General features: G+C 35.9%; 4 protein-coding genes across 7 annotated transcripts in view; 2 read left to right on the top strand and 2 right to left on the bottom strand.

Moving 5' to 3' along the window:
* LOC134854321 (protein rogdi homolog) overlaps positions 1-14,556 on the top strand; it is a 438,231-nt gene that overhangs the window by 332,083 nt on the left and 91,592 nt on the right. The gene's annotated exons all lie outside the window — the stretch shown is intronic.
* Positions 1-14,556, bottom strand: part of LOC134854318 (E3 ubiquitin-protein ligase RNF14-like) — a 360,494-nt gene that overhangs the window by 266,835 nt on the left and 79,103 nt on the right. The gene's annotated exons all lie outside the window — the stretch shown is intronic.
* LOC134854336 (ribosome biogenesis protein BRX1 homolog) lies at positions 67-985 on the top strand. The gene has a single exon (XM_063870554.1). It carries the CDS (start codon positions 69-71, stop codon positions 900-902), a length of 834 nt encoding a protein of 277 aa, XP_063726624.1. The 5' UTR covers positions 67-68; the 3' UTR covers positions 903-985.
* On the bottom strand, positions 4,293-12,579 carry LOC134853933 (cilia-and flagella-associated protein 96-like). 2 transcript variants are annotated; one of them, XM_063869918.1, is made up of 8 exons: positions 12,409-12,579; positions 12,222-12,244; positions 7,373-7,684; positions 6,053-6,190; positions 5,564-5,639; positions 5,097-5,276; positions 4,650-4,822; positions 4,293-4,416 (listed from the first exon to the last, which is right to left on the bottom strand). In XM_063869918.1, exons 2-8 carry the CDS (start codon positions 12,233-12,235, stop codon positions 4,371-4,373), a joined length of 939 nt encoding a protein of 312 aa, XP_063725988.1. In that variant the 5' UTR covers positions 12,236-12,244; positions 12,409-12,579; the 3' UTR covers positions 4,293-4,370. The 2 variants fall into 2 exon arrangements, with proteins under 2 accessions (XP_063725988.1, XP_063725989.1); XM_063869919.1 differs by lacking the exon at positions 12,222-12,244.

Below are 14,556 nucleotides of genomic sequence, written 5' to 3'. Positions count from 1 at the left end.
GTTTCGTTGACTTCGTTGACTTTTTTCTTTAATCTGTTGCCTACCATGATAAGTTTTTTCAGGGTGAAATGCCGGCTGATGATATTGAAATTTTGGACCCAAACCACCCGACAAAAAAACGTGCTCTAAGGTGGAAGCGGAAGACACGTGTGCTGGTCATCTGTTCACGCAGAGTTGACTACAGAAGTCGGCATCTGATGAAAAACCTGCTCAAGTTTCTACCACATGCCAAAGGCGACTCAAAGTTTGACCGGAAAAAGGGGCTGACAGAGCTGAACGATATAGCTGAGATCAAAAACTGCACCAAAATTATGTATTTTGAATCGCATAAGCTCAAAGATGTCTTTCTATACATGAGTGACTCCAAACTAGGATTATCTGCTGTGTTTTTGCTGCACAATATCTGCACGATGGAGGAACTGAAATTGACTGGAAATTGTCTGAAGAGCTCCCGTGCTATATTGTCCTTCGGAACTGAGTTTGACGAACGGCCGCACTTGAACTTATTCAAGGAGCTCTTCGTGTCAATTTTCAGCACTCCTTGTGGACATCCAAAATCACAGCCATTCATAGACCACGTCTTTACTTTCTCATTAGTAGACGATAAAGTCTGGTTCCGAAATTACCAAATATTACCCGAAGGAGCCGGATTGGCTGAGGTGGGACCTCGTATGGTGTTGGAACCTGTGAAAGTGTTCAACGGCAGCTTCTCGGGAAGTGTCATCTACAAGAACCCACTCTACAGGACTCCCAATACTTTGAGAAGATTTGAAAAGCTGCAGACGCAGAAAAAGTCACATAATCGTCTGGTTGAGCAGTTGGCCACCAGAACGAAAAAGAAGAAACGCGCTGCCTTGTTGAATTTTGATCCAGACGCCGACTTCGCCTTTGAAGACGAATAAACAAATTGCAACTAGAAACTTTGTTCCATGTTAGCTGTTTGATTGCAGTATAAGCTGATTTCGGAATTCATTGTTTTAGTCAATTTGTATTCATATTTTTGAGATTTTGGTCAGAATATGAGAAGTTTTGCTTTCGCAAATCTGGCACGAGTGAGCGAGTGATTTTTTTTTTGCTTTTTTTGGCTCCGCCATGAGCAGAAACAAATCAGAAATGTATTTGAAAAGAAATATTGCGAGACTTTTTTCTCGTTTCGACCTTCGATTTTAGATACTTCAGAGCGAAGTGTCCTCAGCCGGAAGCTATAAATAGCCAAGAGACAGTTGGAAAAGACTCAATGAACGCAAAGGAGCAGAAAAATAACTGACTTGTTTTATGAAAAAACTTTCGAAATTCAGAGAGAAAATATATGCCCTTAAAGCTCTTTGAATTTCAAGAATATTTTATGATTGGCACTCTTTTGATAATTTTAACTCAATTTGAAAAAACTGGAGTGTTAGGCAAAGTTTTATTCTGCTGGAAAATCTAAAAAATTCAACTTCCGAAACTAGAAATCGATCACGCTTTTTCGTTCCATTTCCTTTTGCGTAATTGGAGAGCGAATATTAGCAAACTTTCAGCAAATGAACTTGAGTTGAACTCAAAAAGGGCACATATACCTAAATCATTAATATACCTAGGGCACAATTCATAAATGCATTAATGTGTATGAGTGCACTTTCTGTAGTTATTAGAGTATTTTAAGATTAAAACTTCCTGAAAAAAATATCACGACCTACCTAAGAGTCTGAACTACGTTTTTTGACTCTTAATAATAAAAAATATGGGAAATCAATGAAGATTTAACGACTAATAAGTTGTTTTCTCATAATCAGAGCTAATGTCATAAATGATATTTAGGGTTTTTCGGCTTTTGTTCTTATTTTTAAGCTTTAATTACAAATTACGCAAAAACGCTCGCGTCGAATCTTAAAGATATCATACAATTTTTTCCTATGCAGCAGCCCTGAATAGCTCAAAAAGAAAACAACAAGTTTAGATTTGCATCATTTTTGACATTAAAAAAACATTCACAGATTGATTCAGTTTTCACAGGGAAATTGATATAGCCTTTGATATAAACGAAAACAGCGAAAAACTTACTAATATACATATTCATACACATATATATATATATATACATATACATATATACAATGTTTTTTTTTTAATGTCAAAAGTGATGCAAATCTAAACTTGTTGTTTTCTTTTTGAGCTATTTAGGGCTGCTGCATAGCAAAAAAATTGTATGATATCTTTAAGATTCGATATATATAATTAATTGTGTAGCTAAGTTGGTGTGATAATTTAGTGACTTTTATTTTAAGCTCAAATGCAATAATCAGAAGATTCAAAATTTAATGCTCGGAAAGCTACTTAACATCAATTACCAATTAAACTAACTTAAACATTTTAGTGGCTGCAGTTAACTTAACAATGTTTTTTGTAATATATAACTCAGATATAGGCCTGCCCTGCCTTCGAGAAATTGATTGTAGAAATTTATAACTGTTGAAAAAGCTTTTTTTATTATAGAAAATAAGTGGGCAATTAATTTGCCTTCGTTAGTCCGCCCTTTCCAATGTTGTTTTCGTTCGCCATTTTTCCATTTCTCCATATGCTTCTGTTGCTGATGTTTTTTTCCGGAGTTGTTGAAAATAATTACGGAGAAACAAATTATTCTCCTGGCATTTTTCTGCAAAATGCCTTATTGTGGAAAACGGAACTAAGGAAAAACACGTTACTGAGTTTTGTGTTTTTGAAATTAAGTGGAAGACCGAAAAACTCAGATTCAGACCCAATATTTCCGACTAAAAAGGCAAATTAATTGACCATTATTTTTCCATAATAAAATAAAACTTTATAAAATTTATAGTTAAAAAATAATTTTGGCATTCTGGGTGTATGTAAGCTTTGTGATTTTTTCATTATCTCAAAAATACTTCATTAGCAGGCAGCATTCAAACTCGCTGCCTGATCGAACTCTTAGTATATAGTTTTTTGTTGGGTGTAGAAAGTGTGGTTGCGATTAGCAAGCCTTCAAATCGAAACATTGATTTATCATATGAACTACTTGTCTAACATAGTCAGGCAGTTTTTAGGTAGCGTTGTTCCGACAGCCCGGGCTTTCAGTGTTTCAGCTGCGATTCGCCTCTGTCAAGCATCATTTATGTTCGTATTGATTTCGATAAGCCTGCAAAACTGTTCAAAAAACGTGGGAAGTCACCTCAAAAACTGCATCGGAGACGCTTCAGAAATTTGCTCCAAGATTCTGGACCAGACTGAAGATTCAGGACGACTACTAACGCTTGAGGCCCTGTATATCGCAAGAAGACAACCGACACTGAACCAACGCGAAGATTACAGGCAGCGGCAGCTCACCCTCAAGTTGTGATGGACACTTTTCTTTGTTCCGGTTTATATCGGCGAGATTTGCATTTACTCATATACTAGTGCAGTTGTTTTGGTTTTTTGTTTTTTGTTAACTGGTTCGCAATGATGACGACCATTTCAGATGATAGTTTCTCTGATGATGCACACAATGTGCGAAAGCGCTCAGAAATAAACTTTGATTGTATGTATGCTTTGTTTTTCATACTGTTCAAAAAGATAATGAATGGCGATGACAAGACCCACTTCGTGTTGTATGGCCTCACCAACGGACGCATGATGAAAATGCTATGCTGTTCAGTACAGAGATAGCACTTTAGACCTTGTTACAATAACTGCGAACTGAGACTATCAATTTTGTGAGAAAGATAACACAGATAGGTCCCGAAACCATTTGTGAGATTTGCTCAAAAATTAAACATACGTTCCTGTATTATGGGTTCTTTGATTGAAAAGAAGATTTTTTTCTAGTTATTCGCTGAAGTAATTCAATTTTATTTGCTTCTGTTCTCATGGTATAGCAGTTATGGAAGCTTTTTTGATGGACATATACCCTTTTTCTGAACAACTGTTTAGAACATATCGAGTAGTTACCCGAAAATGTCGTCATAAAATTTCGCAAGCTGTAAAACTTCTTGCCAATGCATGTAAAAAGGATGCTTTATTTAGAAAAGGAAGTTTTACTAATGAGTTGAGTCATTATAGTTCTGAAAATTTGTAAAGTTCTGTTTTTCTGGATTCTTTTTGTTAATTTATCTTTTTAAATGTAAAGTATTACGAAAAGAATAATTAAAATAGTTTTGTAGGTTTCAATTTGAAATTTTTTCTTGGTTATGAAAAAACTGGCGATGAAAACGATTGCTAAGATATGATCTGCTCATTTAGATGATAGCTATTAATTTTTTCCTTGAGTTATATGTTACAGTTTTCTCAAAACTGTGTCTCACGTGTTGAAACTAAACTTTTGAAACTCTAGCGAAGGAGTAAATTGCAAACTGATATAAAATAGCAAAAAGTGTGTCTTGAAAGTTTCCTTGTCGTCAGTAGCACTGTTGTGTGTAGGGCACATTTGTATCGTTGATTGATCTGAAAATAATAAACAAATTCTTGAGAATTTATTTAAACAGGTGCACTTTAGAAATACTGTTATATTGAGAAAAATGAAATTCTTCAGGCTAATCACTTTAACTTTCTCTTCATTGAATATAGAAATGTGATGAAACTGTGCTGAGCTGTTTCAAGAGAATGCAACTTAGTTGATTTACTCTTTTGGCACAGTGATTCAGACAGATATAAATGGACATGGCAGATGCACCCACCTGGTGACCATTTGGTTCACGATGGAGTTGATGGGGTATCCCTTAGGTCCGGCAGAGGGTACGAACACTTTCTCTCCCGGCTTCTGCTGTCGGAACACATTGGGGTTGTACACATACACGTCCTTTGGATGTTCCGGGTAGGGGTCGAAGGTGCCGAACTTAGCTCCGCCCAGCTAAAAAACAACACCAATCTATTGAACCAACTCTTCAGTATAATCAAAGTTTGTGAATTTTACCCAAAATTGAATTCCACAAGAACCAGTGTAATATTGTCATTATCATCTTTGAAAGGAATTAGACTATTTTTGAGTGCATCTTATTAGTAGTGTCAAAGAATTATAAAAAAGTACGATCTTCTTGGCAACTATCTGGAGCACAGTCGACGATTTTAGAGTAATTTATTTTTACTTGTGGCTAGAATTGAAACAGTTAGCAGCTCTAACTAACCAGTTTTCCAGGGTTGCTGGGTCGGAAGGGTTTGGCTGGCTCCTTGGTAGGTGTGGCCTTCCTGACAGGGGGCAGGTTCTTGTCTGACTTGAAGGGGTTCTCGTCGAAGAACTCTCTGGGCGCCATGTTTAGTTTGAATGAGCCTCCCTTCATCCTGGACTTGGCTGCTTCATTCTCTTTCTAAGTTTAACATAAAAAGGGCATGAAAATCTGCCATTTTGTTCTGATCTGTAGAAGACTTTTTCTTGATACTTTCATTTTCTAACTAACTATTTGGGATTGGTTCTAATAAGTTTAAATTTTTCAAATAACGTCTCAAGATAAGTAACAAAATCACTCAGATGGTTAATAGTGCCAAATAAATCCTATGCAGATTCATCTTGTCTTGCAGAAACTTACAGATATGAAATGAAGTTAAAAAGTTTAGAAAACCAGAATTCAGATGTACCAGGTGTATTGCAACTCACCCTGAACTGGTCCTTTGCTCTCTCGTAGTTGTCCGACTGATAGCCGGGCAATTTCCCAATTGAGACGTCAACATACCTGAATAATAAATAGGCATATATGAAAAAGGAAACAAACAGCCACGTCTCATTTAAGGTTAAATTGTGGTCATTATACATGAAAACACCACTTCCACTATATTTCTACTTTGAAAAGGTTCTAGGAATCAAGATTTCAAGTTGAAGATATTCTCACAGTGAGAATTTTATCTAAAAGGGAAAGGACCACTAGGAGCTGTTGGGCTCACCGCGGAGAACTGCTGTTGTTCCCTGGTTTAGATCTACATGCATTTTTCGACTGTTTTTCTGGACTGGGTAATGTTGCCTCACACTCAGGCAACGAGCACGAATAATGGTGGGCATCTGACATCCGACCTTTCGATTCAGAGGCGGAGACTTAACCACTTGCTCACCGCGGCTCCTATGAATGAATAAATAATGATCTGAACAAACCCGTATCCGGTTCCCTTTTTGCCCGGCTGTGTGGTGAAGTTACGTGGGGGTGCAGTGTGTGCCTTGCCTGCTCGAACAGCAGGGGATAGATGGTCCACTCTTCCACCCAGGGTGCCATAGTAGCTGCCAGATCCAACCCTGACGACACAACAACAAATTCAAAAATGCTCATGCATCCAAACCAGGTGTAGCTCTTAATGAGAATTGATACTGACTTTCAACATGATATCACAAAGTAATTTGGGATAACTGTTCCGACCTTTGAAAATGTGCAAAAGGCGAGAAAATTTGTATTCGGGTGTTTTAGTTTTTTGTTTTCCACGCAAATTCAGGGGCCACAATTAATCATTGGAACATATCAGAGTGATACATTATATTGAAACTTGTTCAGGCGGGTCTGGAACGACTTTTAAAATATTCCAAGTTTTTTCAGTGTCGAGAAAAACAGGTTTGAAATTTTTGAGCTTTAGTCTAATTTCGAGCGACTAAAGAAGCGATTAGGCTTTTAAAATGTTGTTCTATAAAGTATTAAAAGCTTAGTTTTACTCTACAAATACTAGTTTTGGAAGTTTCATTTACCGCTTCCTCGGCAAACCAAAAAATTATACAGCAAAACATTGGAAAACTGAAAAAAAAATTTGTCATTCATTTATTTATTAGCAGATAATTGCTGTCATTTATGCCGAATTCACTAACCTTCTACACTTAAGTGCAGGGGTGGATATAGTTTTTTTTCGAAGGGGTCGGATTTTCAAAAAAATTTCGAATATTTGTCGATCTTTTTCTGAGGTCGACCAAATTGATTTTCCGAGCAAACTCAAACACCATAAAGAATGTTGAAAAATGGATTTTGATGTAAAGAAAAATAGTTTTGGATGTTTCATTTAGCTCTTGTTTGGTAAAAAAGTTTTTTTAAATTAAAAAATTTGTGCAAAAAGCTAGAACAATGAAACTTTAATTTTTTAAAAAGTTTTTCTTGTTTGTTTTTTATTTGTTTCTTGGAGACAAATGTCGATCATGACTATTTTACTAGTTTTCTACCAGATTGTATAGTTTTCGAATCACACCACACTAAAAACGGCACTAGATTGAAAGAAAGTAAAAAAAAACTGGTTCGTTCTATTGCTTATGATTATGGTCGGAAGATTGTGCTATTTGCACAGCACCCGGCTATTTATGTTTAATTTTCGTTGTTGTTGTAAACTAAAAGTTAGCTGTATTATGTTGATTTTTGGTTAACGTGTCCATGAATTCAATATTTATTGGTAAGAAGATTAAAAAACAGTTAAATGCTTGAATTGATAGCTGGTTGAAACTTGCATTTTGGAGGGGTAACTGCTGGGCGTCCAGTTCTTGCCGATGTTCTTCTTGCTCGCCATGATCCGGTCCATCCTCCTCATCTTCACGTAGTCTGTGTACGCCTCCTTCTCAAACACACGGCCGAAGTCTGAAAAGTAGCCGTCCCTCACTGCCGATTTGCTCTTGGACCCCCCGGGTAGCATCTGTTTGCCCTTGCCCGCCTTCTCATTGAAACCACCCTTCGAAGGGTTCTTGTACTTGTCCCCCAGAAGGTAGCCTAACTCACTGAACACGCCAATGCGCTCCATGTCCGTCTTGGCCGCCATTTTGTCCCTGGAAAATACAAAAGGATTTAAAGGACTATTTCCCAACTCCCCTACACATTTGAAGTTCTGTTTTAATGTTTTTAACTTATGTCGTAACTAAATGCGTTTTTGCAGTTTTACATGGTCAAAAAATAAACTAATCTAGACACTTTGTACATCATACCTTAGGTTACATTGCAACATCACGTGTTAAGTCAATTATCTCAATTTTACTAAAAAAAAACTTTTATCCCGACTATTTTTGAAGAAAATGACGGAATAATTGTACTCGGGATAGTTTTTTCTCCAGCCAGTTTTCGACTTTTTAATTAGCAATTTTTGATATCATTTTAATATCAGTCGAAAAGTATTGTTGTCTTGAGCTCAAAGGTAAAAAAATTATATTTCACCTGTGATTTTTTGTGTAGTTATGAGGGTTTAAAGATTGCTAATTTACGACAACTAATCGCGAAAAATTTTGTGCTATTAGGGCGTAAGCGGAGTTTTAATCCGTCCAAGAAAACGTTACAAATGCAATTGAGGCGAGCTATTTGGTCTATTTATTAGTTCGCTGTAAGCCAAGTATATCACTTTGTTATTTAAAAAGCGCGGAGAGGGGGGTGATTTTCAAAAAAAAATTAAAATTGCATTTTTTCTTTCCTATTTTCGAAAAACGAACACTACACCATAAACCATAAAATGCAGTCAGAACATTCAGGGCTTTGCCTTGATATGAGCTTTGTCTTTTTTATCAACCATTTATACTGCAGTGCTGACTTAAATTTTCCTGAAAAAACGCATTTAACTTGAAATTCAAAAGGTATTTTTCTCAAATTGGGTAAACTTTAAGGTGAAAAACGATTAAATCAAAACTTGCTTAGCATTTCAACAGAGTTGTCGCACCATATTCTCAGCATGTTTTGTCTTATCATTTTTCACCCAAAGTCGACCGAGTTTGAGAGAAATGCTTTTTAATTTTTCAGTTGTATGCATTTTTTCCGGATAATTTAAATCAGCGCTGAGTAATTGGACATGAGAAAACATTGATCTGTCTTGTGAAAAAAAAATACTCAGTAACAAAACATCCGTTCAAAATTTGGATATCTCACTAAAGAAAACGAGTTTTGCCGTTCAGCACAATGCAGTGCCATTTCAGCATTTCTTATCTTTTTGTTCTGGCCAAACATTCTCACGGCTTATCATGTGACAACTATGAACTTTAAAAATTTACTGCTGTTTTTTTTTAATGCAATCAAACACCGGGCTCTTTTTCAGTTTCACCCTTTCAAAATACCGAGTTTGTGCTATTAGGGCGTAAGCGGAGTTTTAATCCGTCCAAGAAAACGTTACAAATGCAATTGAGGCGAGCTATTTGGTCTATTTATTAGTTCGCTGTAAGCCAAGTATATCACTTTGTTATTTAAAAAGCGCGGAGAGGGGGGTGATTTTCAAAAAAAAATTAAAATTGCATTTTTTCTTTCCTATTTTCGAAAAACGAACACTACACCATAAACCATAAAATGCAGTCAGAACATTCAGGGCTTTGCCTTGATATGAGCTTTGTCTTTTTTATCAACCATTTATACTGCAGTGCTGACTTAAATTTTCCTGAAAAAACGCATTTAACTTGAAATTCAAAAGGTATTTTTCTCAAATTGGGTAAACTTTAAGGTGAAAAACGATTAAATCAAAACTTGCTTAGCATTTCAACAGAGTTGTCGCACCATATTCTCAGCATGTTTTGTCTTATCATTTTTCACCCAAAGTCGACCGAGTTTGAGAGAAATGCTTTTTAATTTTTTAGTTGTATGCATTTTTTCCGGATAATTTAAATCAGCGCTGAGTAATTGGACATGAGAAAACATTGATCTGTCTTGTGAAAAAAAAATACTCAGTAACAAAACATCCGTTCAAAATTTGGATATCTCACTAAAGAAAACGAGTTTTGCCGTTCAGCACAATGCAGTGCCATTTCAGCATTTCTTATCTTTTTGTTCTGGCCAAACATTCTCACGGCTTATCATGTGACAACTATGAACTTTAAAAATTTACTGCTGTTTTTTTTTAATGCAATCAAACACCGGGCTCTTTTTCAGTTTCACCCTTTCAAAATACCGAGTTTTATGTTTGTTTTACGTGTTATTATGGCTAAATGCGTGATGTTACGCTGTAAAGTATGAAGAACAACGCCAAAGTTGTTCACCACGCCAAATTTCTTTGCATTATGACAGAGGAATAATTTGAATTTGAAGGATGATGAATTTGAAAGGGGGAAGGAACTGGAAAAGAGCCAAACACCGATGTTTCATCAAGGCGCCATCAACTTACAACCCCTTTTTCATCAATCTACCGTCATCTTTTTTTCTGCCATTAATCTGTCATCATAAAATTGCTTTGTACAACATTTTTCCACCAGTTTTTTTTACCAATGTTCCATCAATAATTTTGAAATTGTGCTAGCCATTGTTGCTCAAGTATTTTCAGTTAGTTCAGTTAATGGATGTATTGTGACAGGTTCATGCCTTAAATATATATATTCCTTATGTTTAGTCGTTCATACCACGGAAGTGCATAGATGTGAAAACTTTATTTGGATCTCGCGGAAATTTATGGGTTGCCGTAGGTAAGTTTTCCCGAAGTTACAACTCTGCTCTACGAAGAATTACTTTCTTAAGTGAAATATTTTTCCCAGCTTAAGACCGACCCAAAAAAAGTCTAAAAATGTTAATAATGTTTGTTCATGGAAAACAATTTTCATGGGTAAAGGTTGTAACGGATCATGGATAGAACAAAACATGTTTCAGTCACGAGTCATCAAAAAGACATCAATGTATTAGCATTTTTCATAGATAAATCATAGACGTTTTAAAGAAGAATCTTGGATGATAAATGTTTGAATCTTCTTGCAACAAAAACGCTTCATATATGCAAAAAACTGAAAGAGTTTCCAGTTTCCTTCGTTGATTTTTCTGCAACTCGATTTAAAAAGCCCTATTTGAAAAAACTGTTGGTGTTCAGTTCAATTTTTATTGTTGCATTAAGAGTAGTTATGACTGAATGTGTTATGTTCATCATTGTTAGTAAGATCACCTTGCCTGAATTTAATGCATAATCACAACGAAAAAAAAATTCAAAAAAATTGAAAGTAGGCGAAAAGTGGAAAACAGCCAAAATTTGTTCACTTCACAAAATTTAGTTTGTTCACCTCGCCAAGTTTTAATGAATTATGGAAATTTTAAAATAAATTTTCCAATTTGATTTTCAAAAGTGAGAGGGGAGTGAAAAAAAGTTCGATGTTCCTAAGTGCCATAAAAAAGTAAACGTGAACAAAAAATTGAATTTGTACATACTTTCTTCCTCATGTAATTTGCTTTATGAGCAACTTTCAAAAAATTTTGTACTGTAATTTCAATAGGAGGTGGGAAGCTGGAAAAAAAATTAACTGATAACTCTCACTCCTTTGGCGTCAAAGTCATCGAAAACGGACAGCATAGAATTTTTGTAGCTATCTATCACAACAAAAACAACTCGGAAAAATACAAAGTAGCAAAAATTGACGAAAATATTACCTAGAAAAAACACTATTCATTAGCGTATCTGTTCTACTGATAAATAAATTAAGATAGCTCGTATCAAGACAAGGTTTTGAATGTTCTGACTGCCCTCTAACGTCGTTGATGAGTTTTTTGGTAAAAGAAACTTGAAAAAGAATTTTAAAATTTTTTTATTTTTAAATATTATTCGCCACACGCTATGAAAACTACAAACGGGGGAGGATTCTCATGCTTGAAAGACCAAATGCTTGAAAAATTTCAACCAATCAAAATTGCTAAGCGTTTCTATTGGCTAAATGGCTTTTTCACAAAATCGAAGTCAATATTAACAGAAAATATATTAAATCAGTAGAAAATAATCAAAAAGTTTACAAATTGCGGGTTACAACCGCAATACTATTCAGATAAACATCAAATTAATGAGGTCAAAATCATAAGAATTTTTCAGTCTTGAAAACTCATCTGCTTATTATCTAATCGGTTAATAATAACACTAATGGCCTGGATTTATTTTCTTACTTTGAGATTTTGAATACTCGATTCTGATTGGCTGAAAGGAAGCTAAAATTAATTTCAAGTATTCGGACCTTCAAGCATGAGGGACGCCACCCTACAGACGCATCTGTTTTGTTCTCATTAACGTCTTAATAAGAGCACATTGCTCGCCGAAACCAAATTTGAATTGATTCATTCTGCCGCTTACGCTTAAATAGGACGAATTATTGTCCTAGGTGCTATCTAGAGGCTGTCTATTTTGTTTGGAACTAAATTTAGTACCTTGATTCATCAACAGTTCTGGAAAATGAAAGCCTTATCGAGGTCAAAAACGGAATGAAACTGAAGGTTAAGCCATAAAAACACGTTTTTCGTTGGATAAAAACTGGTACGCTTGGTTAATTTAAGCTTAAGTCTACCGATGATCGATTGTAGAGTTTTCACGATGTAAAGTTTTCAAGGCTACGATGATCGATTTGATGTAAGATGAGATGAAAAGTCTCCAACTTTATTTACCTAGCTCTGACCATTTTGCAATGCTAAAAGAAATACGTGAATAGTGGATATATTCGTTGAAGCAAAAACTTTCCTGCGCAGGTAAATTCTCCTACGATTGGGAAACAGCCGATATTGATGTAGGTATTTCTGAAAATGTTGGTAAGCTTAAAATGTTGGTAGAATTAAATTTTTCGATTTTTCTTACCTTTAATTGGTATGACTATCCCTCAGTCCGTTCACATAAACAGTTAATGTCAAAATAACAACACAACAGAATATTTTTGCAGTCAGTCGTATTTTTCAGATAAACAATTGATTGATAGGAAATACAGCACGTGCTTAATTTGGATTATATTGGTTATATTGTGAATGCATCGGCCTCCAAACAGGTGCTGATGTTGTTTTAGATTGCTCGTCTCTTCATGGTTAAACATCAAGCTTTGTAAGTCATGACTATCTGCAAATTTTTGAAGGCATGGCTTAAGACCATTTGTCATACTCAGGCCATTTTGTGGCTTCAAAAACGATGGTTGGTATTGTTTCAAAATTCATTTCAAATTCGAAAGTGATCTATGCTTTCTTCATAAATGGTTCTACAAATATTGAGACTGATCAAACTACCATGCACAGGATTGTCATAAGCAGTAATGTTGTCTCTAAATTTTGTCCAACTTTCTGGCAGAAGAACACCAGTATTTTAATATCTGTAATGGGCTCTTTTTCCTTCACAAACATACGCATCACTTTTTGGTGTAGCTGGGAGTTTTACAAGATTAAGCATGAAGACCAAATATTTATACCATGGCTTGGTGTAACTGGGAGTTTATGGTGTAACTGAGAGTTTTATAAGGTTAAGCATGAAGACCAAATATTTATACCATGGCTTGGTGTAACTGGGAGTTTATGGTGTAACTGAGAGTTTTATAAGGTTAAGTATGATATAGTATTCGTATAGCCCGTCATTACAACGGGGAGACAAGTTTGTCCCCCTGTGTTCACAACAGGTAGGGACAAAGTCCCCCCCCCCCCCCCCCACCTGTTGTCATGACGCGGTAGGTTCCCTTCTATTCAACTAGGCAAAGAACGCATAACTTAAGCTTAGGTTTCAACTTGTTAATGCTACACAGCATTAAATTGAAATTATAGTATAAAATCAGTATAGTCTCTTGTCAAAAGCAGCTATATAGCCCAGCGTGTACATGTGCGTTCCGGGGAGTTCGGCGTGGGATCCATTCTCACCTAAATCGAATCCTATTTGAGACAAACCTGATAGAACATATAATGCTCATATTTTTATCGGTTCAAAATTGGTTTGCAATTGAGTTTCTGTTAATTCAACTGCGTGAACTGCAAATGAGTTCAATGTGAAAAAAACACCAAAATCAGCGCATGAACAAGCCCATTTTTTGGCTTGATACTTTTAAGGTTGTTGCTAATTCCGTGCAATATAATTTGCTAAAGTTTGCCGTTTACCGATTCTCTTGAATTAAGCCGACTCTGTTTCCTGTTTTTATAAAAGGCCAGAATATTTTGGTGCCGCGACTTTCGCGAACGAACCAAGTTTATCCTCAAAAATTTTTTTTGCCACCTTCCTACAGCGAGTTCTGGTCAGAACTCGTGCTAAGGTCATGAAAAATTATTGGTGGCAGCAAAAGTTTGAACATAACATCAGTGGATCTTTGTCAATACATAAGGTAGTACCTACACAACTGCTGTCGAATCTATCGAGTTCGATTGGTCGGGAGAGCTAGTTGGAATCTTTGTATCGGTGACATTGACCTTTGATTCGTTGCTGGGGGTCAAAAGAGAAAGTGAAGAGGAAGTGGTGCCCATAGCCTTACGGGAAAAGATCACCTTGCCGACGTTCCACATCGCCAAAAGTCTACGAAGCCAAAAGTTATCCAACTAAGATCTCGACACATCCCTATGATCTATAGTGGTTTTGGCAAAACTAGCAAGGTCGACATTGCAGAAGCCGGCAAACCAGAGGGCCGACAGCTTCGAAAGCCGAAAACCATAGAGATTTCTCAACAACCAAAGTTTTGTGGATTTGGTCAATAAACCATAAATTTTTCGTCCCGGCACAAAAGTTGTCAGACCGAACCTGTGTTTTCAATTACCTTTTAGCCACTATATTATGATGTTTTACCCAAAGAAAGGCTACTTCTTGATGATCAGTGCTATAAAACTATTGTTGATTGCAAACCGATACAGACCCTATTAGATACCCTAATACTCGTACATTCCCAGTACCCTGGTACCCCAGGAGAGTCTCGAACCTAAGATTTTGTTACAAAAAAACCAGAAAAATTTCCAAAAAATTTTCGAGAATTTTTTTTTTCAAAAATAAAAT

The sequence above is a fragment of the Symsagittifera roscoffensis genome, chromosome 9 (genome assembly GCF_963678635.1).
Source record: "Symsagittifera roscoffensis chromosome 9, txSymRosc1.1, whole genome shotgun sequence".
Taxonomy (NCBI): Eukaryota; Metazoa; Xenacoelomorpha; order Acoela; family Convolutidae; genus Symsagittifera; species Symsagittifera roscoffensis.
Note: the sequence above shows the minus strand (reverse complement) of the source record. Positions and strands in the feature narration are given on the sequence as shown.

What these genes read in the sequence shown, in the direction of transcription:
- LOC134854336 (XM_063870554.1), top strand. Translation starts at nt 69, where the DNA reads ATGCCGGCTGATGATATTGAAATTTTGGACCCAAACCACCCGACAAAA.
- LOC134853933 (XM_063869918.1), bottom strand. An exon ending in AGCAGTTACCCCTCCAAAAT is followed by an intron (nt 6,191 to 7,372) that starts GCAAGTTTCAAC and finishes TTGTGTCGTCAG; the next exon opens with GGTTGGATCTGGCAGCTACT. An exon ending in CCAGCAACCCTGGAAAACTG is followed by an intron (nt 4,823 to 5,096) that starts GTTAGTTAGAGC and finishes GTTGTTTTTTAG; the next exon opens with CTGGGCGGAGCTAAGTTCGG.